The sequence below is a fragment of the Microcebus murinus genome, chromosome 16, assembly GCF_040939455.1.
Source record: "Microcebus murinus isolate Inina chromosome 16, M.murinus_Inina_mat1.0, whole genome shotgun sequence".
Lineage (NCBI taxonomy): Eukaryota > Metazoa > Chordata > Mammalia > Primates > Cheirogaleidae > Microcebus > Microcebus murinus.
The window spans coordinates 34,561,087-34,586,261 of NC_134119.1; the positions used below are offsets into that span (position 1 = coordinate 34,561,087).

Genomic DNA, 25,175 nt, shown 5'->3' on the forward strand with positions numbered 1-25,175 from the left:
ATTCATTGCATCCTGGAAATACGCCTTTTAACCAGTGACGAGGGGCGGGGGTGGGGGGAACCGAAGCTCAGAGAAGCCAAGTAGCTGACAGATGCCGCCAGCAGGTCAGGGGAGCTGCCACTTCCATCCTCGCCTTCCTCCCGGCTCCTTCCCACTGTAGCCAACACGCAACCCCTCCCGTGGGCAGAGGGGGCTCTGGGGTTTGGGGAAGGTTTGGGGAGCCCGTGGCTGCAGAGAAGAGGGGCGTGCGCCCCACGCAGAGAGCACACCGCTGCCCACCAGGGGCGATGTTTCTTTGAAGTCTCCTATTTCATTCAAAATTCATGACTCCAGTATTCTATTCCATAATATATTCATGTGTGTTTTAATACAAAAATAATGTTCTTTCCCCATTTTCCTGGAGTGACGCCGATGCCTCAGCAAGCTGCTTCCCAGGTTTGAGCGGCACAGACCCTAGAGGAGCCGTCCATTCCTCTCTCTGTTCGTTCACTCTCCACGTGTGCAGCTGGGCCTCTTGCCTCCTTAAATGGGTGTTAGTTCTCCCCACGTGCAAGTGGGGTGCAAGTGCATGGCCCAGCACCGAGGCCCTGGAGCTGGGGACTCGGGACGAATTGTGGGATTGGATGTGGCCATAGGAAGCCAGGGCGGGTGGTGGTGGGTGCCCACTGGCATCCACACTTCAGCAGGACCTGCATCCCTAGCCCCTTCCCTGCTTTTTTTTATTTGTTTTTTTAGGATCTTTTTTTTTAGAAACAAGGTCTTGCTCCATCACTCAGGTTAGAGTATAGTGGCACAATTATAGCTCACGTCACGGCAGCCTCAAACTCCTGGGCACAAGCGATCCTCCTGCCTCAGCCTCCTGAGTAGCTGGGACGACAGGCATGTACCACAACGCCCAGCTAATTTTTAAAATTGTTTTTTAGATGTAGGGTCTTGCTATGTTGTCCAGGCTGGTCTTGAACTCCTGGCCTCAAGGGATCCTCTTGCTGGCATTACTGGCTTGAGCCACCGAACTCGGCCCCAAGCCCCTTCTGATCAAGAAGAAAGTCTCAGCTTGGTGCTTTTCTGAATGTAACACCTAACCCTCGCCAAGCTCCCTTGTTAATGAGAGAAGATGGAGACTGGGGCTCATAGACTCCAGCAGGCAACGTTCTCCGGCTGGAATTTACGAATGCTGTGTGATTTTCATAGCGTTTATTTTTACAGTTACCCTCTATTTATGGCAAGTGAGGCTGATTTTTCGTTTATGGCAGTAATAAAAGTCTTCTTTTAAGCTGAATTTATTTAAGTAAAAAGGGAAAGATGCTTTGAAAATAAATATTAAGTAAATAATAGTGCAGGTGGTGCAGAGATCCTGCATAAATGGTGAAGGTGGTCCCTGAAAGGTTGGAGTTGGGAAACCTCTCTCTGACATGCCTGTTCTTGTCCCGAGTCCAAACCCCAGTCAGCCTTGGAGTCCAAGCATGTCCCCTCCTCCTAGAAGCCTTCCGTGACTCTCCAAGCAGACGTGGGCCTGCCTTTTCCCAGGACCTCCCAGAACTTGCACCTCCTTCCAGAGCTTCTACATACGGTTTGCCCTGCACAACCCCGGGAGCCCTCCGATTCATGGCCGTGTGAACAGTGCACGCTCTGAACAACTGTCCATGGCAGTCCAGGCTCGATCCCAGCCACCGTTCATATGATAGTCATCGGTGTGTCTGTCTGTCCCCTCTGTGTACTGCAGGCTCCTGAGCCGGGGCCTGGTCTGCAGCATCTTCAGCCTGGCACAGGGCCTGGCCCGGGGTGGGGGAGTCCATCAGGGCGGATCTCTTTCATTCCTTCCAGCAGGGAGGACTTAAGCCCCTACTGCATACCTAGGCAGCCATCTTGCCACCCAGGCACGCTGCAGTTCCTTACTCGTTCTTGCCAAACGCCTTCCTTTCCGCAGCTGGAGCAGAGCAAGCTTGTCCGCTCCTGCTTGCCCGCTCCGAGAGGAGACACCCTTCGTCAAGTGGCGCCTCAGCACCGCGTGCTGCAGGCAGCCTGTCGGCCAAGGGCTGGCCAGGAAGAGCAGAGAGAACCTGGGCCGTCCCAGGCGCCTGCACCACCCCAGGGAGGATGGGGCGTGCGGGCTCGCCCTCCCGGCCAGCCTTCCCGGTTCCTGGAGGGCTCCATCCGGTTCCTCTGGGTTCTCCCCGGCTGGGCGTCTTGCATCTCCCGATTTTAGGCGCCAGGTGAGATGTGCATGCGGTTGAGCTGGAGCCTCACTACGTACTCTTTCCATAGCCTTTTCCTCGGGAGGACCCCTCTTCCGCTTCCGGACTGTACAGGTGGCCACAGGTCTCGCTGAACCTGGGCCACACTCCCCTGGGGCCCCAGCACCCAGCGGGCTTCTGGAAACAGCCCCAGAGAGTCACACTTTTTCAAGCTGAAAAGGACAGGGCGTAGAGAAGACTCGGGCTTTTGTTGGGAAATTTTGCAGTCGGCTCTGGGGTTGAGATCTGACTTAGTCCCTTCATGCTGTGTGACCTCAGGCACTGATGCTCCCTCTCTGAGCCTTGGTGTTCCCCCTGGGAAATGGGGCTGAAAACAGTACCGCCTCATCAAGCCAGAGGATGAAGAGGCTCCTGTGTACGGTGCCTGGCATACAGGAGGGTTTCCGCCCTCCAGCGCCGGGGCCGGGGCTCACCCGGATGGCCTCCACACTCTCTGAGTTTTGGTTTCCCAGGCTGCTGGGAAAGGCCAGGTATGGATGGGGTGGCGGCCGCAGGGACCACGGCCACCCTTGCTCTGTCTTCACTCAGCAGTGGCGCCAGCAGAAACAGGAGGACTGTGTGAACTCTGGAGTCCCAAGGCCTGGGTTCAAATCCTAACTCCTGCCCTGACTTACTGTGTGGCCTTATGGCAACTCTCTGAGCCTCAGTTTCCCTGCCTGTAATAAAGGGACAGTGACCCCCGCCCTGCAGGGTCACTGCGGGTGTCATGTGGAATCAGGCACATCAACCTTCTGGTGCATCATGGGCGGCTAATCGGGAGGACGACCCGCAGGGTTGGGGTGCTGGCCGGGCCGGCAAGGGTCGGGGAGCCGCGGTGAAGCAGCCACGCCTCCTGGCGCTGTCATCCCCGTTTCATTCTTGGTCACGTTTCACGAGACGACTTCATGTGCCGTCTTGGGGGAGCCTCCAGCCTGCCTGTCAGTCGGGCTGGGTGTCCCCTTGGCTGGCCTTGGGCAGCCGGTGGTCCTGAGGGCCAGAAGAAGGGGGTGCTGGCCTGCTGGGCCTGACTCAGGCCCCCCGTGTTTGCCTGTGTCCATACTGTCCATACGTCTGTCCCCCTCCCGGCTCTTGTGGGCGCAATTGCCTGGAAACTCCAATCTGGCACATAGTAGGTACCCAATACATAGGGAGTGAATGAATGATCTCCATGGCTCTTGTTCTTTTCCCTACAGTTTCTAATTTCAGCCCCTTGGGTTTTTGTCCGACCTTCCCTTCTCACTTCATTCATTCACTCATTCATTCAGCACGTGCTTTACCACCTCCTGCACGTCTGCTGCATGCCCAGCAATGCAGGGCCCCTGCCCTGGGGGTCCCCAGCTTGGAGAGACACAGACACCTCAGTCCCTGTCACCTATCACATTCCAGGGCAGCGACAGGAAGACTCAAAGACCGTTGAGGGGCACCAAGGAGGGAGGGCACGTCCAGGCAGAGGCCACTGCCAGCGGGATTCCAGGGACTGTGCACAGGCCGTGCCCCAAGAGGGACACATGTACGTGGCCGGCAGGGGCCGCAGTTGGGGTCCGGGCAGGGCCAGAGCCTGCAGGCTTTGGATGCCCAGCCTGGGACCCTAACCTTGACCCTGGGGGCTGGCAGTTTCCCACCTGGCCCAAAGAATGGGAGCTTCCTGAGGCCCCAAGGCACCCCGGAGCAGGGAAAGTGGGACCTCCTTCCTCCTGCCATGGAGCCGCTGTATCCGTCTGCACAAGAACAGCAGGGTATTCCCTGAACACCTACTATGTGCCTGATTGTTCGAGCTCCCAGGATACAGCAGCAAACAGACTCCAATCGCCTACCTCCATGGAGCTTGCAGTCTGGTGGGAAGATAGACAATAAATGCAATAAATAAGCAAAAATACAATAGGTTAGTGACAAGGGGTAAGGAAAAAAGGAGTAGGGAAAAGGGGGGTGGGGGCAGGGAAGGTCTCACTGAGGAGGTGACTTTGCAGCCAAGCGTGAGGCAGGTGAGGAGCACCGTGCAGGTACTGGGGGCACTCGGCACAATCCAGGAGATTTTCGCTGTGACTCCACTGCTGCCGTGAGCCCAGGGCAGCCATCGGAGGCTTATTTTCCAAATTGTAAAATCTACATAACATAAAGGTGACCGTGTTCCCCATTTTTCAGGGTACGGCTCAGCGGCATCAAGTACGTTCAGGTTGCTGTGCGACCATCGCCCCCGTCCGGCCCCAGAAATTTCTCATCGTCCCAAACGGAAACTGCATCCTAGTGAAGCAACAGCTCCCGTCCGCCCGCCCAGCCCCGGGCGGCCGCGACGGCTCTGTCCGCGTCTGCCGCTCTGAGCGCCAGGCAGCTGGCAGGGCAGACCCGGCGGTGTTGGCCGTTCCGTGACCGGCTTGTTTCACTTAGCCGTGGTGTCCTCGGGGCTCATCCGTGTCGTAGCGTGTGCCGGGGTTGCATTCCCTCTTAAGGCTGAGTGACACCCCACCGTACGCAGGGGCCACACTTGTCCGCTCGCCACTGGGGGTTTCGGAGCGGCAGGTGTCGCAGTGTGATCCAGCCTGAGATGGGGGCCCGGGCCGAGGGCTGAGCAGGGGCCCACTGGGGCCTCACTGGTTCTCTCTCCTCTGTCCCCTTCGCCTCTCTCCAGCCCCAGCTCTGCCTCAGTTTTCCTGACTAGGAGCTGCCCCTGGCGCCAGTCCCCAAGGGGAGCCCTGCTGTCGCTTTGGCGGAGACTGAGGGGCGGGCTCCCTGGAGGAGGCGGCCTCGCGCCAGGGACCTGAAGGTGGGAAGGGCAGGGAGGCTTGTGCAGAGGGAGACAGGAGATCCGGGCAGGACCCGAGAGCGGGGTGGGGAAGCTGGGCTTGGAGCTGGGGGGCCGCTGGGGGCGCGGCTGGGGCTGCCTGTGCAGGAGAAGCCCCCCAGGCCTGCCTGAGTCCCCTGGCTTTGGGGTGGCGCCGTGGAGCCAATGCGCACGGAGAGGAGGCGGACTGGCGGGTGAGCCGTCGCGGGGCCCAAGCGTGAGGATAAATGCAGATGCGGCGACCGCTGCCTAATGCGACGGGGCAACAGGGAACATCTCTAAAAATCTTTCTGGAGATGATAGACTCCTTGAGCTAGAAGGGGAGAGAAGGGAGTGCTGTTTGCTGAGCACCTACTGTGTGCCAGGCATGTGGCGTATGCTGCCTTGTGTGAGCCTCTCGCCGGCCTTCTCTTTCTCCCCCTTTTTCAGATAGAGAAACTGAGGCCCCGAGAGGAAAGGGGCTTGCCCAGGTCACCCAGCTAGGGGTAGCAGGACTCGAACTCGGGCCCGAAAGCAAATCCCCAGCTGTTTGTGCTGAGCCAGGGCCTGGGAGCTCAGGAAGGAGTCCGGGTCCTGGTCTCGAAAGGCAGGCGAGGTCCCCTGGGTCACCTCCTGCCTTTCCCATAAGCCAAACCCCGTGACTCGGGCCGGGGCCACAGAACCATCTCCTGCCGCTGACGCACCGATAACCAGCCTGGGGTTAATTAATACATCGCTCCCCCAATTAAAAGCAGAAAGGAAGAAGATGTTGCATTCAATCAAGCCCCTTTCTCCTTCTCCCGCAGAATCCTAATTTGTGGATACCGGTTTTAATTGTCTTCCCAGCGAGCCCAGCCCGGCTCAGGCCCTCAGGCTGGAGAAGACAATTGCATCCTTCTCAAAAATCTCTAATTATACCAGCCTCCCTGGGGACGGGCTTGGGGGTTACCTGAGCAGGGAGGGGAGCTCAGGGGCAGGGAAGTCGAGGAGGACAGATGGGCTTTCTGTCCTGAGCCCCATGATGCTAACACGGGGATTAGGGGTCTGCTGGCTGGAGGGAAGGGGTGGGGGTGGGGGACTGGCTTACAGGTTCCCACTCTAGAGCCTTCTAGAACAGGGGTCAATGGACCTGTTTACTCATTCTGTGGCCTTGGGCAGGTCACTTAACCTCTTGGAGCCTCAGCTTCCTCTTCTGAAAAATGGGTTCAATGGTAATCACATCTAGCCCATGGCATCATGGTGGGAGCGTGAGGAAGGCTCATAAAGAGCTTGGCACAGTGCCCGGCACAAACGTGTAGATTACACACTTATTACATCATCATCATCATCATCATCAGGATAGATATCGATCACCTTCCAGTTTCTGGTGCTGATACAGTGTCCTCATTCACAGGGTTAGGAGAGGGAGGAAGAACTGCTTGCCAGTTAGGGCCGCCCACTTTCTGTGGAGGTGAGAGCCACTGAGCTGCCCGTCTCTGGAGGTGTGCAAGTGGGATGCAGAAGTGTGAAGCCTGTTGGCTGAACTTTCCCGATAATTCAGACCAAATTGGGGCCGACAGACCGATGGATCTTGGTCACAGCTGCTGGTCAGACCTAGGTTTAAAATCCTGCAGTGTGTGAATCTTGGGCAAGTCATGTCACTTTCTGAACCTCACTTTCCTCATCTGTCAAATGGGCGTGGACCAGAGAGCGTCAGAGCCAATGTCTGCCTGGTGCAGGGCACGTGGTGGGCGCTCAGTAATTGGACTGGGTTTGTTTAAACAAAACTCTCGGCGTTTCCCTCCTCCCGTCTTTGCGCACAAGGTTCCTGCCACCTGACACACTTTCCTACTGGCCTCTGCTTGTTGGTTTCCGCCCATCCTTCAAGGCCTGGCCTGTTGCCTACACCTCTCCGAAGCCTTCGCAGATTCCTCTTCTCCCCCAAGTGGAAGTGGCCCTCCCCTTTCCCGTGCCCAAGGACGGGACACACACCTTGTCCTGCAGATCGTCTGAGCTGGTGGGGCTCTTGGGACATCAGGACTGACCCCATTGTATGGAGGAGCAAACTGAGGCTCAGAGAGGGGAGAAATCCTCCCCAGGCCACACAGCGAGTCTGCTGGCAGAAACAGGCTCTGTCTTCCACCCCGGCCCCAGTCTGATGCTCCTGGTGCTTACCTGCACCCACAGGCTTCTCCCTCTGGGGCTGCTTGGGGCAGGGCCCGGGATAGACCTGTGGCCAGAGGGACTCAGATTCACCATCAAATGCCCAGAGCTTCAGTTTCCCCACTTGTCCTATGGACACGCTGTCCCCTTCACCTGCGGGGACCTCCCCACCCTGCCTAGGCAGTTCCTGGCAGGGTCTGAGGGGATCAGAGAGACCCCGGGTCCAGAGCCCCCTGTGGGAGGGAGAGCTGGTGGCCGCACCCACAGCCGCCTTACCTGGCTCCCACCAGCCTTGGACCTGATCCTCTATGTCCCCCAACCCGAAGCCCCTCCCTGCTCCCAGCTCAGGACTACCTGCACAGCTGGGGCTGAGGCAGGGGCAACACCTCCTCAGGGAAGCCTCCCCTGATTGCCCCCGGTGGGGTGAAATGCCTCTTCTCCAGGTCTTTGTGCTCAGAATGGAACGACTCCCCACCCTGTCTGGCAGGACTCTGCAAGGTTGGCCACCGGGGACTGTGCCTTTTGCAGAAAGAGCTCTACAAGCAGAAAGAGCATGAATGGTCTGGGAAGAACAGGGACTTGGGAGCCAAACGGGCCGTGGAGGGTGTCTCCCTGCACTGGGCCTCCTCTGGGCCATGGGGTGGTGGGGGGACCTGAGGCTGGCAAGCGCACCCCCTGCCGGGACGCCTGCCCCGCATGGCCGCTGAGCCCGGGAAAGTGGCCAGTGGGGACCCGGAGGTGCGCGAGCAGGTGCCATGCACTCCGGTTTCCCACAGCTGACACCAGAAAAGAATGGAACATCTCATTAGTAATTTTCATTACATGCTGAAATAATAATGTTTGATACCTGAGGTTAAATAAAATACGTCATTAAAATTAATTTCACCTGTCTTTTTTTTTTTTTTTTTCGGTTTGGTTTGTTTTTTTACTTTTTTTCGTGTGGCTACCAGAAGATGGAAAGTTCTGCATGTGCCTCGTGAGTCCTGTCTCTGCTGGGCGGCCCCGCCCTCGGTGGCCGTCACTGGGGAGGGCGGCCGTGTGCTGGGGTCCCCCCCATGTGCTTGTCCCCTGCAGGCTCCAGGCTCAGGTCTGTTTGGGGCTGAGAGGGCCTGGCAAGGACTCAGGGCCCGGGGACTCGCCTCGCTGAGCCCTGGCTGCTGGGTCACCCCAGACACACTGCCCTCTCTGGGCTTTGCTTTCTACATCAGTAAAAAGAGCTGGTGGCCCAGAGCCAGGGTTTTCCATCAGTTTTGGGGGGACGTGGGGGTGGGGGGAAACTGAGGACAGATGGAGGCCCAGCCCCTCCCCAGATAGCTGTGGCGGAACCCCCCTCCCCTGCCCAAGGACAGCCCACCCTGCCCTTCCTTCCACCCACGAGCCCCACACGAGCTCCTTCCATCCCTTTGCCTGTTTCCGGGGCAGGGCAGTACGGTGGCCGAGTCACGCAGGCCTGGCTGCAGGGGCGACACCGCCCTTCCTGGCGCTGTGCCCCAGGTCGAGCAAGCCCCCAAGCGCTCCAGAGCGGCGCAGTGTGGCACTTTCTGATTTCTGTGGCTCAGGCAACAGCAGCTGGAGGAGGTCATCGCTGTGTCCCGCCCACTGTCTTTGGCCAGCCAGCGTCACACTGCTGGTCACCTCGGGTCCAACTGGGGGCCTCGCCACTCCCCTCCTTCCCCTGTTTGCAAAGGGGCCCTTGCGCTGGGCAGGAGGGGCGTGAGTCAAGACAGAAGCCACTGTCCCGGGGCACAGGGCCAACGGCCCACTCTGATCACTCTGGCCCTGCTGGTGGCTCAGGCTCTGCACAGCCCCCTCGAGTTCAGGCCCGTCAGGGAACGCTCCAAGGGCTGGGCCTGGCCCAGGACTCTCAGGGTGGCCCCGCTCTGGACCCAGCTCACTGCTGCCCAGCCATGCATGTGCATTCCTTCCTTCCTTCATTCAGAAAGTATTTCCTGAGCACCTGCTATGTTCCGGGCGCTATTCTAGGAGCTGGGGCTATATCAGTGGACAAGACAGGGACGGTCCCTGCCTCCCGGAAGGCAGGGCTGACAATAAGCACAAATAAACAAGCACATTAGCTGTGCTGTCCAGTGCAGCAGCCATTACCTACAAGTGGCTATTAACATCTAAGTTTAAATGAAGTAAATTAAATAAAATTTAAAATTCAGGTCCTCAGTCACACCGGCCGCATTTCAAGTGCTCAGTAGATGTATGTGGCTGGTGGCTACTGTACCAGCTCAGTCTAGAACATCCTCTTCATCACAGCAATAGGCCGGCACCGATGGTGTTGGAAGGGAAGGGTGATTTAGAGTGCTGGGTTTAAGGGAGGTGGTCTGGGTGGGCTCCCTGGAGGAGGTGGCCTTCGAGCAGAGTCCTGAGGCATAGGAGGGAGGGAGCTCCATGGGAATCTGGGGGAAGAGGCTTCCAGACAGAGGGCTCAGCAAGTGCAAAGGTCCTGCGGTAGGATCTCTGCTGGAGTGCTCGAGGAGGCCATTGTGGCAGGAAGAGAGTGAGCAAGGGATCAGGTAGACAGTGGACGTCAGAGGGGAGCGGCCCCACGCAGAGGGCCTGGTCAACCATTTTAGAGACTTCGGCTTTTACTCCGGGTGCATGGGAGGGTTTGGAATAGAGAAGGGACAGGGGCCGATTTGTGTATTGCCAAGTGGCCTCTGGCTGCTGTGTTGAAATCAGGTCATGGAGGAGGAAGAGTGGACCCGGGCGGCCAGTGAGGAGGTGGCCCCGCTACGGTGGCCAGGGAGGTGGGGAGAAGCCCGCAGGACTCCCCGGAGACCGCGTGGGTATAAGAGGGAGACGGATGGCTGGAGTTTCTGGCCTGAACTCCTGGGAGCCCGGGCCCTCGCTGCGAGGGGGGTGGGGGTGGGCGAGGTCCTTCCCTCCAGCTGCGGGTGCTGCCACCTGCCCGTGGGGCACGGACAGTCACAGCTTTCAGGTTGATTGACTGTGTCAGGGCAGCTCCGCCGTCCCCGGTGTGTGTTCAGTAACACGACAGCATTTATTCTTATGAAACAGGCTCCGTTTACGTGACAGTGGCCGAACCCCCAAACCTCAGAGGACAGGGCGCGTCTCCGTGAAGTGTTTTATGAACCTTTGACCTTGGGGATCAGGGACATTTCAAACTTTCTCGTAGCCCAGAAGCCCACTGCTCCAGCAGAGCTGCACGCGGAGCCCTGTGGGCAGAGCAGACACGGGCAAAGCTTCCTGGTGCAGGCGTTGGTCCGTCCCCACCGCTCAAAGCCCTCGGTTTCCTGGGGACAAGGCAGGTAGCCTCAGAGCGAGGCTCGAATCCAGGACCTCTGCCTCCCCGCCCAGGGCTCCCCTTCCCCCTGCTGAGCTGGGCTGGGGCAGGAGCGACCCTGGGGCTGGGAGGCGGCACAGCTGCCCCTCCGGGCAGGGGGTGCCTGTCGGTTGCGGCAGCCAGAGGGGGCACAGTGGGGGATGGGACTGACAGCCACAGTGTTCCCTGGGTGACCTGCACGTTGCCAGGCATCTTTCCAGGGCGAGATAATCTCTCCCGAGAAGAGGGAAGAATTCTAATTACATCTCAGGACAATATTTGTTTGGGGAGACGAGAGACAGAACATATGGCGGGGAGGGGCGCTGGGCCGTATTAAGTAGGGATTTGTTTTCTCATTTACCTGGCGGTGTGGCAGGACAGCGCGTGGGGCGGGCCCTTCAGGGTCGGACCGCCTGCCCTGGGATCTGTGGGGGTGGGGCGGGGGTGGCTCCCACCTCCGGTGAGAAGAGGGGAATGGCAGGGCCCGCCTCGCTGGGACAGCGGTCCCTGGGGGGGGCAGTGTGTGCCCTGCCCTTTGCCGGGGCTGGGGGAGCCAGCTGGGCAAAGAGGGGTCAGGGAGGGACGTTCCAGGTGGCGGGGAACAGCGGGGCAGAGGTGGTGTGGGAAATCGAGGCACGATCACAGGACAGAGAGGGAACCAGGGGAGTCTGGGTTTTATCCCAGGGGCGCCGGGAGCCACGGGAGGGTTCTGAGCAGGGGAGAGGCCGTGTCTGACTTGCTTTTACAAAGACGGCGTTGGCTGCTGCGCACAGGGGCTGGGAAGATCCGGCAGGGAGCCGAGTGGGCTTCTGGAGGGATCGGGAAGAACTGAGGAGGCAGCCTCCTCCGGGGCCTCTGTCCCCTGGCTACGGCTGCCAGCCCTGCCCTCCCCTGACCCGCCAGGCGTCACCATGTGGCCTTCAGGGCCCGGGACCTGCTCCTCCCCGTCTCCGCTGCTGCACACGGGCCCTCTGGGCCTCCCGGTGGGCACCTGCCTCTCCCTGCTCCACCCTGCAGGCCCCGCCGCTCCCCCCTCCGCCCCCCAGCCCTCGGTCCCCCACCGCCCTGCTCTTTCCTGAGCCCCGCCGCTCACTCCCCCGTTTCTCGCACAGCCTTGTTCACGGAGACCCCCCACGACATGACGGCGCGGACGGGCGAGGACGTGGAGATGGCCTGCTCCTTCCGCGGCAGCGGCTCCCCCTCCTACTCGCTGGAGATCCAGTGGTGGTACGTGCGCAGCCACCGGGACTGGACTGACAAGCAGGCCTGGGCCTCCGGCCAGGTAACAGCCCCGGGGAGACGCCGGTTGGGCTGGGGAGTCCCGGTCCCCAGGCTGGGCGCGGGTACAGGCTCCAGCTCCTTGTCCTCCGCAGCACACCGCTGTCTGCCCTCCTCCCCCTGCGCCCTTGCGGCGGCGGTTTTATGGGATGATGGTGGCTGACACCACCGTCCCCAGAATGGAGGCTTATTTGGGGCGGGGGTGGGAGACTGCGCTAGGCTAGCACCTGAGAGGGCCACAGCAAGAAGGGCTGTGCTCCGAAGAGCAAAAAGGTCCCCCTTCATGTACAGGTGGGGAAACTGAGGCCAGAGGGACAAGCTGGCTCCAGGCTGTGGGGTCAGGTGGGGTCTCGTGACTCCATTTCCACCACTTCTCCGGGCTGCACGGGCAGGCAGTCATTTTGTGCCGGGCTGCGCGAACCCGGGCGGCATTGTTCTGAGTTCATTCCCAAGTTCATTCCCAAGTTCATCCACACGCACGCACGAGGTGTGCAGGCGGGCTCCCAGCGCTCCCGTCACCGCACGCACGCCCGCCTCTCCACACGCACTGCTCTCACGTGCACCCGAAGAGCAGATGCCATGGGTGCCCTGCCACATGCCGGGCGTGCACCAGCCCCGAGGTGACTCTGCCCTCGGGTCGCCTCTGGACAGCAGAGCCTGGGGCGGCACGGTGGGCGGGCGGAGCCCCAACCAACAGCCGCCAAGAGCTGGAGGATAAGGCCCGATTTCCCCGGCGCTCCGATGGCAGGACTCACGCGTGTCCTGCACTGCCCCCGCGCTCATGAAAGAGCCTCTTAGACAGGAACCTACCACTCCGCCTCGCTCTTGGCGTGTCAGCGCCCCAGCCCTTCTCCAGCCTGCCACCCGCAGGTTCAGCGGGGACTCGGTGGGCAGAGACAGCCCTTAGGCAAAGAGCTGTAGGTATTCGCAGCTCGAAGCCTCCGGGGTCCCACGGCCACAGGTGTGTGGGGAAGGACATGTGGGCTGGATCCCGACAGCATCTGCTGCAAAGGTCCACAGGTCCACACGCGGGACATACCTGAGAGCATACACACGCTCACGCAGAGTCAAGGAAGGGTGCAGACAGACACACTCCCACTGACACGTAGGTTTTTGCCTGTTCACAAGACACACCCCTTATATACTGAATCACCCCACGTTCCTAAATGCACAGCACGTACAGTTTGACATGCATCTCCTTTATCTATTGCTCTGACCAGCCCCCTCCATGCCCTGAGTAGACACAGAGAGCCGAGGGACCCCGACTCCAGGCCCCGGGCCCCTGAGTGCCCTCTGCCGCAGCTAGAATCTTCGCTGTGGTCTGTACCCCCGTGGGTCTCCCGCCACCCCGTGCTAACACCGTGTCTCTGCTCTCTCCGCCCCTCCCCGCTCCCAACAGCTAAAAGCATCTCAGCAGGAAGACACAGGGAAGGACGCGACCAAAATAAGTGTGAGTTTTGAAAATGATTTCTTGCAAGGGCTCTAATGGAGGGCACAGCTGTGACTTTAAAACAATTTTGGGGGTCCAGTTCAGCAGGGAGCTTGGGCAAGAAGATGGAAGAGAAGAAAAACAGAAGGGGAAAATATGGCCTTGCTCTGTTTTTTCAAAGCCAGAGATTTTTCAAGTTCGGTGAATCACAGGCACAAAAAAATGACAGGAGAGAGAAGATGCATTCTCTCCTGTCGGGGCCAAGGCTATGCGCGCCCCGATGCTTCCTGCCTATCTCAGCAGCATTTTTTGTTGGGGAAACAACAGGTCTAATGAGACTGAGCCGGCTTTTTTTTGGCCCATCATGACGGATGGCTGCAGCATCTCATGGTCACCCTGTGATCTGGCCCCAGGGACAGGTCAGGGGCTCTCCAGCCAAAGGGCATCCCAGCTGGCCAGGCCTTCTTATGCATTGATTCATTGTGTCATAGCCACGCTCTATAGGCAGGGCCAAGCATTCACCCATTTTACGGGTGGAGCAACTGAGGCTCAGAGGGGTCAAGGACTTGCTGGAGGTCACAGCAAGAGTGATTGGTGTTGCCGAGCTGCCTGGCTTCAGAGCTGTGCAGGAGCCCACTGTGGCTGGGGGCCCAGGAGAGCTCAGGGAGTAATGGTTTTGTGAAGGGGGGCACCCAAAGCCGGTCCTGGAAGAGGCAGACAGGATTGAGAAAGGAGGTGAGAACACGGAATGGAGGGGACTGGCCTGGACATGCATGTGGCCATGCAACCAGGTGGGAGTTGCACATGGGCGAGAGATCAGCCTGCCAGGAGGCTAGACGTCCACCAGCAACATGCTCAGACAAGGCAGGTGCCCGTGGGGGGCTGAATGAGCATGTGTGCTGGGGCAGTGACCTCTCCAAAGTCACTCATTTTTGTTTTGTTTTTTGAGACACAGTCTCGCTTTGTTGCCCAGGCTAGAGTGAGTGCCGTGGCGTTAGCCTAGTTCACAGCAACCTCAAACTCCTGGGCTCAAGCGATCCTAGTGCCTCAGCCTCCCGAGTAGCTGGGACTACAGACATGCGCCACTGTGCCCGGCTAATTTTTTCTATATATTTTTAGCTGTCCAGCCAATTTCTTTCTTATTTTAGTAGGAGGCGGGGGGCGTCTCGCTCTTGCTCATGCTGGTTTGAACTCCTGACTGTAAGCGATCCTCCCACCTCGGCCTCCCAGAGTGCTAGGATTATAGGCGTGAGCCACCGCGCCTGGCCCAAATTCACTCTTTTATGCATGGCTCTTCCACAGCTTTTCAAGGACTTGTGAGGGAGCTCAGGACTCCAAGGCAGATTGAACACAGATGAGCAGAGGAGCCCCACCCTCAAACCAGAGGCAGTGGTGTAGACAGTGGGCACCAGGGGACACAGGGTGTGCCGGGTCAGGCATCATTGTGGCAGCGGAGGTGGGGAGGCTGGGGGGAGGCTCTTGCAGCCGCTCATGCAGGGGGCCAGCAGATGGGAGAGGAGGGACCTTCAGAGCATCATTTGTGCCGTCTGGCCTGGGGCACGGTTGGGGCTGGAAATTCAAGCCATTTCCAGCTCAGGGCAGCTGTGGGTCCAGCCCCACCCCCTGCCAGGGGCACGTCCATATCCAATGCCCCGTTTCTTGCCCAAACACCCATCAAGTAAGCCCGGGCAGGCAGCGATCTGTGTGCGTATTAACACACCCCATCCATGGCAACTCTCCTGTGATTTTGTTTGGGGTTTCAGGAGTGGCAGAGGCAAAGGAGAGAATAATCTAATTGAGTTAGGGGATTAGAATTCAAGGCTGCTGGGTCCCACGTGAGGGGAATGCAACGATGCTAATTAGTTGAATAAAATAAACGTGCTCAGCGTGATTGTGCAATCTCCCCCACTCGCCCACCCCCAGCCCCTGCAATTCCTGCACCAGCTGGGGCTCCGAGGGTCTGGGTGGGAAGCAAACACGCAGGCATGCGCCAGGCCCCGCATGCAGACGACGCTACTCAAAGGATTGAAGAACCGGGCACAGACACCTGTATGCAGATGCACTCCCTGGGCTCCTGCAGTCTGGGAGGGCTGCTCAAACTTTCCTCTGTGGCCTTCAAGGCTCTGTCCAATTGCTCTGCCCATGCTCCGGGCTCAGCTCACCTCGCTCAAGCTCACTCCACTCCCATCACAGCCCTGGCTGCCTCCCTCCCTCCAGGACTTTGCCCCGGCCAGACCCCCAGCCTGGAAAGCTGTTCCTCTCTCTCCCCCTCCGAGCACAGCTCAGTGAAGCCTCCTCTGACCCGGTGACCCAGCCCTGTGCCTCACTTTCCCCCACCGGCCGCATTCCTGTAGTCACTATGCATTTGCGTTATTTGCTTCACGACTGTCTCCCCCAGAGACGGTGGGGCCAGGACGGTGCCTGCCTGACTCACCCTGGCCTTTCCAGGCCCAGCACAGAGCCTGGCACGGCGCAGTCAGTGCCCAGTATGTATTTACTGAGTAAGTATCACGCACACAAATGCAACGCCCAGGCCAATGTGTGTGTACCCCCGTACATGGGTTTTTGTACATGGACATGCCACCACGTCGTAGAGCCCACGCCTGTACACAGGTGTGGACGGGTGATGTGGGTGCAGGAGCTCGTGTGGGGACAGTGGGGCCCTGGGAAGCCCCAGACCCTTTGTCCACAGGGGGCGACTGAACCAGGCAGGAATCCAGCCCCAAGACTCCCATGTCTGCTAACAATTCCAGTTCTCACGGAATAGCTCCTGACTTTTAACGGTGGGGACCCGATTTGATCTTTCGAAAAACACTGTGTGAGCCCCGCAGCCCGTGGGGTTTCAGGCTCCAGGAGAAGGAAGTGCTGTCAGCTTGGAGAGGCTGGGTGTGGGGAGGGCTCCGTGACCCCATCGGGGTGGCCAGGTTGACCTTGGGAAGGTTCAGAGTCAGCTGTGCTGACGGCCGGGTGGGGACTGTGAGGACACAGTGAGGCCAGCACTTACCATCCAGGGACCCGAGTCCTGGTGGCGGCTCTGCCACTTCCCTGCGTCTCCCCATTCACTGGTGTCCAAGGCACACATGAAAGCACGTGGGAAACTGTAAAGTGCCGTGGGTTCGGCCGTGTGAATGACCGTGGTTGCTGGGGTGGAAATGTATTAGTGTGAACTGGTGAATCGTAAGACTCCCCTTCCTAGCAGGAGGGCAGGAAAGGAAACGAGCTCAGCATCTCACAGGGAGATGGTATATGTGGTAGGACGGGCATCTGGGATAAAATAATAGTAATAATAATAATATAGCCGCTAACATTTATTGAGTGCCTCCCATATGTTAGGAACCGTGATGAGCACTTAACATGAATTATGTCCTTTAACTGGGGGCCTGGGGAGGACCCCTGGCCTACAGATGTCCCCCTGGGTGGTTGGCATATGCTGAGGGTCCCGCCGCAGGGCCTCTTTCCTGCGGCTCGGGCAAACGTGTCTGCTTACTGGCCATCTGCAAGTTCTAGAAGTTTTTCTTTTTATCTAACTAAAGCCCTTTGTGCTAGAATTGAGGTTAATTTCCCTTTACCAGTTTTGCAAGTAGAGATGGCCCCCAACTTCCTAATTTTCAGACAAGGTGACATTCTCCACACATAGCCGCCTTCCCAGGGGACGTCATTACTGTGCTTGGTGGCTGAGCCAAACGGAAGGGGTCTCTGGGAAGGCCACACACACACACACACACACACACACACACACACACACACGGGGAGCTCCCAGCCCAGCGTGCGAGGTGGGTGTTACTCCAGTCATCATGCATGAGAAAAAGCAGAATTACAACCCTGACCATCCAAATGAGAGAGGACCTGACCTAGCCTGGGGGCCGGGAGGGCTTCCTGGAGGAGGTGCTGTTTGAAGTGAGCACTGAAGTGTGGTGGAGTTGCCGAGGAGTAAGGGTGTTGGCTGGGTGTGCATGTCGGAGGAATTGCTGGGGGCCGGTGTGGCTGTCTGCCATGGTAGGGGACAAGTTGGGGGTTCGAGTTGAGGGCATTTCAGAAAGGTGTGTCTGGCTGTCACGGAAGAAGAGGTTGGAAGGAGCCAGAGCGGCTTGGGGAGTCCGAAGGAGGAGGCCGGGGTGATGGCCCGGATGAGAGAAGCCAGGACTGGCCTTGGCCAGCGCTGGGGGCTGCAGATTCTGGAAAGAAGGGGAAGGGGTCGTGGAGTTTAGAGGGAAGACCAGAGGGATTCAGGGATGGGGCGTGCAGAGAGTGGAAGGAAACAGGGACGGCGACGTGCAGGGTGTGGTGTGGCCAAGCTGGGTTCTGAACTCGCTGAGGGGCAGGCGGGGCAGCGGCTGAGCTGATGGAGGCCCAGAGCAGAGCCCAGCCTGGGGCGGGGCCATCTGAGCCCTGTTCCCCAGCCCAGCACCTTCGCTGGGGCCGCCACCCCAGCCAGGAGGCCACGCGAGGGCACCGACTGGCACCACCCACTCTTCCTGGCCTGGCCGGCAGGGAAGATCCCAGCCTGCCCACCGCGACCTGGCCCAGGGGTGCCCCTGCCATGCCGGAAAGGCCCAGGCCACGGCGGCAGGGAGGAGGCTGAACTTGGCCACGGCGAGGACTTGGCCTTGTCTCTTTCAGCGTAATTAGGTGCTTAATTGCACTGCTAGGGCCTGTCGATGCCCGATGCCCGTGCCAGGTGATTATGATTTACAGCCGGCCGCCGTGGCCGCGTGTGGGGTCTCCTCTCTTCCCAGGCTCTCCGGTCGCACGGGAGGGCTGGGCCCATGGGCTTTCTGTACATGTGTGAATGGTGACATCACGCAGGCTGCTCCTGCCACCCCCAAGAAGCTAGGGTGGGACGTGGGGCCCCTCCCAGGGAGAGGCCTCTGATGAGGTTTGGGGCTGAGCTCCCTCCCCCGAGATATGGAGGGTCGAGGACCTGGGGGCAAGGTGAGAAGCCAGACCTGTAGTTTGCTGTTCATAGGAGGCTCCTCAGAGATGTGGTTAAGGTCTAGTCTCTGTCACCAGCTGGGTGGCCTAGGGAAAATCACTTCACCTCTCTGAGCCTCAGTTTCCCCAGCCATACAATGGGTATCTTAGCAGATACCTACTATATCATGGGGTTATTGTGAGATTTAGATAAGATTGATGGGCTGGGTGTGTGGCGGCTCATGCTTATAATTCCAGCACTTTGGGAGGCCGAGGTGGGAGGATCGCTTGAAGCCAGGAGTTCAAAACCAGCCTGGGCAACATAGCCAGACCCCCCTCTCTACAAAAAATAAATAAAATTAGCCAGGCATGGTGGTGCATGCCTGTAGTTCCAGCTACTCCAGAGGCTGAGGAAGGAGGATCCATGGAGCCTGGAGCTATGATCGCGCCACTGCACTCCAGCCTGGGCAACAGAGCGAGACCCTGTCTCTTTAAAAAAAAATAATACTAATAAGATTGATGAAGCTTTAGCATATTATCTCACAGTGGCTGAGTGCTCCATAAACATTAGCTACTAGCACTCTATTGCTGCTGTTATGGTTTTTGTTAAAAGCATTGTTATTTGCCTTCTCCAGACTGTGCCTGGAGACATAGAGCCCTGGGGCTGGGAGGCAGCAGCGTGTGTGTGCGTCCTCACCCTCCTCACCCTCCGTCCTGTCGGACGCTGGCCCACTGCGCTGCTGGAGTTCGGGGTGAGGTCTGGGTTCTCCCTCAGACCTTCAGCCGTCGGGCATGGCTGGGGTCTGGCTGGCTCCTGGGTGTATCCCGGCGGCCAGCTCAGAGGAGGCGCTTGCTGAATGCCTGTTGAATGCACGGATGATTCTAGCCCAGGGAAACTGAGGCCAGGGTGCTGGTGACTTGTCCGGGTCAGAGCCTGGCGTCCCACCACCCCCTGCAGCGCTCCCTGCCCTCCTCCTCTCTGAGAGGGGAAGAGGCCACATCTGTCTGGTGGCAGAGGAGGTGACAGAGTGGGAGGGAGCCGGCTGCTGCTGGGGACTGTCCAGGCCGTGGTGGTCCCGTCTGGCGGATGGGAGGGACGCGGGGGCGGGGCGGGCTGCACTCGGGGCCCCCTCCCTAGGCGCATGTGCTCCCAGAGCTCTGCATCATTACTCCATTAGCGCCTTGTAGGGTTGACAAATGAAGGATAATTAATATCCGTGAGGGAAACAGATGTTGAGGCAATTCGCTCCCGCTGCGGGATTGCAGCAGCATCTCCCCACGCGCCGAGAGCGTGGCAGGACCACGGGCCTCTGAGCGCCCTTGGTCAGAGGCGAGGGAGCCAGCAGGATGGAGGGGGTGCCCAGCTGGGCCTGGCACTGGGGAGGGGGCGCCCCGCACCCACAGGGGCGGCTGGAGGAGGCCCCACTGCTCGCCTTGGGAAGTTCAGCCTGTGTCCCACCTCGGTGCCTCCTGCTGCCCGTGCTTCCTGCTTTGTGGGGACGGTGACCAGCCGGGAAGCCCAGCATAGGGAGGAGGGGCCAGGTTCCCTGGTGCTGCCCGCCCCGCACCCCTCCCTCTGGAGCCCTGCCAGCTCTGGGTGACCCTCTGGGAGCCCGTCACACCACGGGGAGGGGGAGAGTGCGTGGAGTCAAGCCTGGGTTCAGTTCCCGGTTCTGCCACTCCCTGGCTCAGACCCCTGGGCGAGTCATTTCTGCCTTTGGAGCCTCAGTTTCACCATCTGCAAAGGGGGCATACTAGTGTAGGTGACTTACAATCGGGCAGCATGACAGCTGGGTCCACTTCAGTTGGAGAAAGGAGGTAATGGGGTGGGTCCATTCATTCAACAAATGTTTACCTTTATTTACAAAGTGCTGGGTGGGCTCTGTGATGGCCACTCACACAAACGAAATAGATATTGTCTCTGCCCTCACAGAGGGCAGGGTTTAGCCAGGGAGGGAAACCAAAATCAAGTTCACAGACAAATAAACTAAATAATTCAAAATGAGACGACGGCCATGCAGGGAATGGGGGTTGCAACAGGGGAGTCGCATCCTTGGAGGAGGCGCCATTTGGGACGAACGGGAGTCAGTGGAGACAGACGGGGAGCAGCGCCGGGCAGGAGGCGGCGCGTGCAAAGGCCGGAGGTTCACGTTCGGAGCTGATGAACAGAGGCCTCCTAGGGAGGCCAGGGCCAGGGCTTCCGCCTCCAGGAGTTGGGCGTGGCAGGAACAGGCCAGCTTCTTGTCCCTCCAGCTGAAAGGGACCAGCAGGTCTCAGCTCTGGGGCCACAGGTCTGAGCCCTCTCACCTGGGCCTGGTGAGCCTGTGATACCAGCAGGTGTAAGATCAGGGAACAAAGCCGTTTGGGAAGGCGATCGCCAGCTGGCAGCCGGGGACTGCTCCCCATGTCCTGTCCAGGTGGTTCGGGGGCTGTAGGACCTGCAGCTGGGCTTTTTGGCTCTAAGAAAGAAGGGACAGGATGGATGGACGCCCCCTGCCCCCACCACTGCCTCACTCCGTAGGCCCAGCTCCCTCCCTTGTTAACCACTTCGGTTTGTGCTGTGCATTGACCACGAATCCGTTTTGCCCTTGTGTGATGAGGATAGCCTTAAAGCACTGAAAGCTTGTTTTACGTTACAGGCAGCTTTATTTGTAATGTAAATCAGAATAGGTAACACATACATATATGTTTTTATTACGTTATTTTTAAATGTTCACAATTTTATTTTGATAAATGAAAAATTAGAAAAGTCAATCCAAAATTATAGGTTTATTTCATTCATATCATAAAGAAATAAGGCAAGTTTTTGAATGGTAAAATAAATTTTATTCTTTGGTATGATAAATTTCAAAGCATGGGGCTACACATAGGCCAACATTACATTGTTTACAATAGTATCTAGTACTACGCCTTTTATTATTTTTTGAGCATACAATACATCTTCTTAATAGATTTTTCCTTTTTGTTTTATCACTATTGTAAGGTGCTGGAAAATGTCTTTCTCTAAAACGCATGAGATTTTCTGATGCAGTACAAAGGTTGTATTGCCCCGATTCAGAGTTCTGTTGTAGAAGTTTTGTTATTAACACTAAAGTCAACGCTCGGCTGTGCACCTTCATATCACGGCTGTGGGCTAAAGTCGATGCTCGGTTCATCTGTGGCTATCCACTATAGTCGACGCTCGTACCGAAGTTGTTAAAAAAAACTTTTCGTTTTGAATTATAGTCTCATCAGAAGTTGCAAAAATAGCTCATTGAGTCACCCATGCCCTTTACCCAGCGTCCCCACTGGTGTATCTTATTTAACTATCCAACTGTCTTGTCTGTTTCCATTGAAAGAAGTTCACAGTGGCTTTATAGTCAGGGCAGATTTATTCATAAGAGCTTTAATCTGGAAACCACACCAGTGTCCATCAATAGGTGGAGTAGATAAGCAAATCGCGGTGTATTCGTGTGATGGAATACTACACAGCAAGGAATAAGAATAAATGGATAAGGGCAGCAACACGGAGGAATCTCACTGATGTCATACAGTGCAAGAAGCCACACGTGTAGAGTTCCAAAACAGAAGAAAGCTAATCTCTGGGGACAGGAGCCAGAATGTGGTTAACCCCGGGGGGTTGGGGTATTGATGGGTGTGGGGCCAAGGAAGGCTTATCACTGTTCCACGCCTCGCTCTGGATGGTGGTCAGTCGGGTGTACGTGACAGTGAAGGGTCATCAGGCTGTGTGCACTTGACCGTATGTAAGTTAAACTTCCATGTTAAAATAAAACATTTTAAACCCAATCAAATAAAACAGACAAACAAAAAGCCAAAGTACAAAGATAAACATAATAAACACTTCTGCTCCCCCAACTGCAATAAGTTACTAGCAATGTATGTAATCAGTCTTTTTTTTTTTTAAGAAATATAACTTTCAGGCTGGGCCCGGTGGCTCACGCCTGTAATCCTAGCACTCTGGGAGGCCGAGGTGGGCGGATCGTTTGAGCTCAGGAGTTCGAGACCAACCTGAGCAAGATTGAGATCCCGTCTCTACTAAAAATAAAAAGAAATTAATTGGCTAACTAAAAATATATAGAAAAAAATTAACTGGGCATGGTGGCACATGCCTGTAGTCCCAGCTACTCGGGAGGCTGAGGCAGGAGGATTGCTTGAGCCCAGGAGTTTGAGGTTGCTGTGAGCTAGGCTGATGCCACAGCACTCTAGCCTGGGCAAGAGAGTGAGACTCTGCCTCAAAAAAAAAAAAGAAAGAAATGTAACTTTCAGACTAAGCCAAGACTTCACTTTTCTACCCTAGCTCCAGACCCTTCCCCCAGAGACATCCACTGTGTTCCCTCCTGTCTATTTTAAACTTCTGCACACAGAAGACCGCAAACAAGTGTAGAGTATTCCCGTGTGTTTATTTACATAAATGGCATCACACTGGGGCAGTTTCGCAGGGAGGCCTCTTCCCTCCTCGCCACTGAGCTCTCCCATGCCGGTTCTGAGGCCGCCTTTCTGACAGCTCTGCAGTCCTCCACTGCTGAACCAGCCACTGTGTATTTGCCCATTTGATGGACATTTAAGTTGCTTCTACTGTTTTTGCTACTTAACTCACTCTCGTGCAAACCTGGCGTGCCCTTGCGGGAGTGTCTCTGGGACCTCAGCCCTAAGATGTGATCCTGGGACCCCCTCCCGCCCCTGCCCCACCCCCACTCCCCCCTGCCCCACCCCCCTCCCCCCACCTCCCCCCCACTTGCCCCTCACCGGCCCCCCATGGGCAGACAGGTCACGGTCTCTCTGTCGCCTCCAGGTGGTCAAGGTGGTGGGCAGCAACATCTCCCACAAGCTGCGCTTGTCCCGGGTGAAGCCCACGGACGAAGGTACCTACGAGTGCAGGGTCATCGACTTCAGCGACGGCAAGGCCCGGCACCACAAGGTCAAGGCCTACCTGCGGGTGCAGCCAGGAGAGAACTCCGTCCTGCACCTGCCCGAAGCCCCTCCCGCCGCCCCCGCCCCGCCCCCGCCCAAGCCGGGCAAGGAGCTGAGGAAGCGCTCGCTGGAGCAGGAGGCCTGCAGCCCCTAGACTGGCGCCCGCGCTGCTGTACAGAGTGCATGAGGAGCCGCTGGCCCGCGGGGACCGGACTGCCTGCGTCCAGCCGCCCTCCCACCCCGGGCCGCCGGGGCCACCACGCCGGCCTCTGCCCGCCACCCCTTGCTCAGCATGTAAGCCCCCGCCCCTCCCCTCTCAGACCCCTGTGGTTACCTGGCTCGGAGAAGGTGGCCCTGGGCACCAAGGGGACAACCGCCCTGAAGGCTGGGGCGAGGACCGTGTGGGGCCCGGGCCGCCCCCCTTTCTGTCACCAGCTTCCGTGGAGTCCAGTGTTTTGCTTTGCTTGCTTGTCCCCACCCTGTCCTGAGCCGGGGCCTCCCAGCCTTACCTCCCTCCTTCCCACCAGCCCCCGCTTGGACCTGCGGGTGCGGACAGTGGCCCCTCCCAGGACGTGGACTTGAGTCTTCTGAGCGGAGCTAGGGCCGTTCCGTTGGCGACCGACTGGGGTGCGCAGCTCCCGGGGGCCTTTCTGGGGCGTAGCCGGCGGCAGGTCGTGCACAGGCGTGGGAGGAGAGGATGCGCCGTGCCTCCCGTGGGTCCCTCCTGCTCAGCCTTCGTACACCTGGGAGCAGCTCCCATCTGGCCAGCGGGGGCGCGGAGGACGGGACTCTCCGCCTGGCACACCGCCCGTCAGAGGGACGGCCCTGCCCCCCTGCCCCCCTGCCCCTCTGCCCCACGCCCCGTGCAGAGTTTCGCACCAGCAGGACCCCCTCAGGGGTCTTCAAGGCTCTCCCAGGAGCCCCCCTCTGCCAGCCCCCAGTGTCTCAGCCCCCTCTTGGGGCCCCTGCCAAGTCCACCCAAGGGCCTGGGGCTGTTGGGAGCCGCGGCCCCCTGTACCAACCCCCTCACAATTCCTGATCAGGGGTCTGCTCACCCCCTGGTGATTTGTAAATATTTCTATTGCACCCAACACCCCCTCAAACTGGCTCCAACCTCTGGCCACCCCTCAGCGATGGAGTGGGGGAGGTGGGCGGGCCAGGGTTTTGCCTCGGGGTGCGTGGGTTTGCCCTGTATACATGATCGAATCCGTGACTACCAGCCAACCTGAATAAAGCGGTTTAAAAAACCCCTCTGGGCAGTGTCTTTCTGTGCCTGGGAGCGTGTATGCCTAGGCTCCGGGTGGCGGGAGGAGGGAGGGGGCCAGCTGCACCAAGCCTCCCTCAGCAGCTGCTGCTCCTGCTCTGCCCCCCACCCCCAGCAGTGCCGGGACCAGAGCTGGGGGGGCACAGGGGCAGGCGACAAACAACCAGCCTTTGTTTAGCTCCAAGCTGGTTACCAGGCACTTGCATTATTCTTTGATTCTGAGATAACCACACCGACAGATGAGTGCATGCAACATGCTTACAGAGTTTCGTGAATAATGATGAAGTGACTACTTGTGTAGCCACCAGCTACCACACACGGCTCCCAGAGCAGAACACCCCCCCCTTCCCATCCCTCCCCTTCCTCCCTCTCTCTCAGAGGCAGCCACCCGTCCTGACTTTTAAGGTAAGCCCGTTCTTAATGTCCTTTTTATAGTCTTACCGCCTATGTGTATGTCATTTCAAACGATATATTTGAGTCTTGTCCATTTTTGGCAACCGCATATGCATGGAGCCACACTGTATCTAGTTTTCAGGCAATATTATGTTTGTGAGATGAATCCATGTTGCTACATGTGTCTAATTTGTTCACTTTTATTGCTGCGTAATGTCTTACTGCATGAATATCCTACGACTTATCAATTTATTTATCCATCCTGTTTGACAAGCATTTGGAGTGTGCTCCGAGCGAGCGCCGTTGCCGGCAGCGCGGCTATCGGCGCACCAGTCTTTGTCTCTGCGCACCTGAGCACGGGAGTCTCGGGAGGGGAGGAGGTTGGAGGTTTGAGCACTTTATTTTAGGGTCTCATTTTCTCCCGTGGAGTAGCATCGTCCCCTTACTATAGTTGGGGAAACAGGCTCAGAGTGGTCACATAACTTGCCCAAGGTCATGCGGTTGTTGAACTCAGACCTCCCTAAGCCCTGAAGGCTGTTTGTCCTGTCCTGCCGGGCTCGGAC

The 25,175-nt window shown here is 58.0% G+C and overlaps 1 protein-coding gene across 1 annotated transcript in view; it reads left to right on the forward strand.

The window, feature by feature from the left end:
• Positions 1-24,187, forward strand: part of VSTM2L (V-set and transmembrane domain containing 2 like) — a 36,350-nt gene extending 12,163 nt beyond the window's left edge. Inside the window, exons 2-4 of the mRNA XM_012755294.2 lie at positions 11,539-11,708; positions 13,104-13,154; positions 22,837-24,187. Of these exons, the coding sequence (XP_012610748.1) occupies positions 11,539-11,708; positions 13,104-13,154; positions 22,837-23,109 (494 nt within the window). The 3' untranslated portion in view covers positions 23,110-24,187. The remainder of the gene's footprint in view (positions 1-11,538; positions 11,709-13,103; positions 13,155-22,836) is intronic.
• The last annotated feature ends 988 nt before the right edge of the window (positions 24,188-25,175 follow it).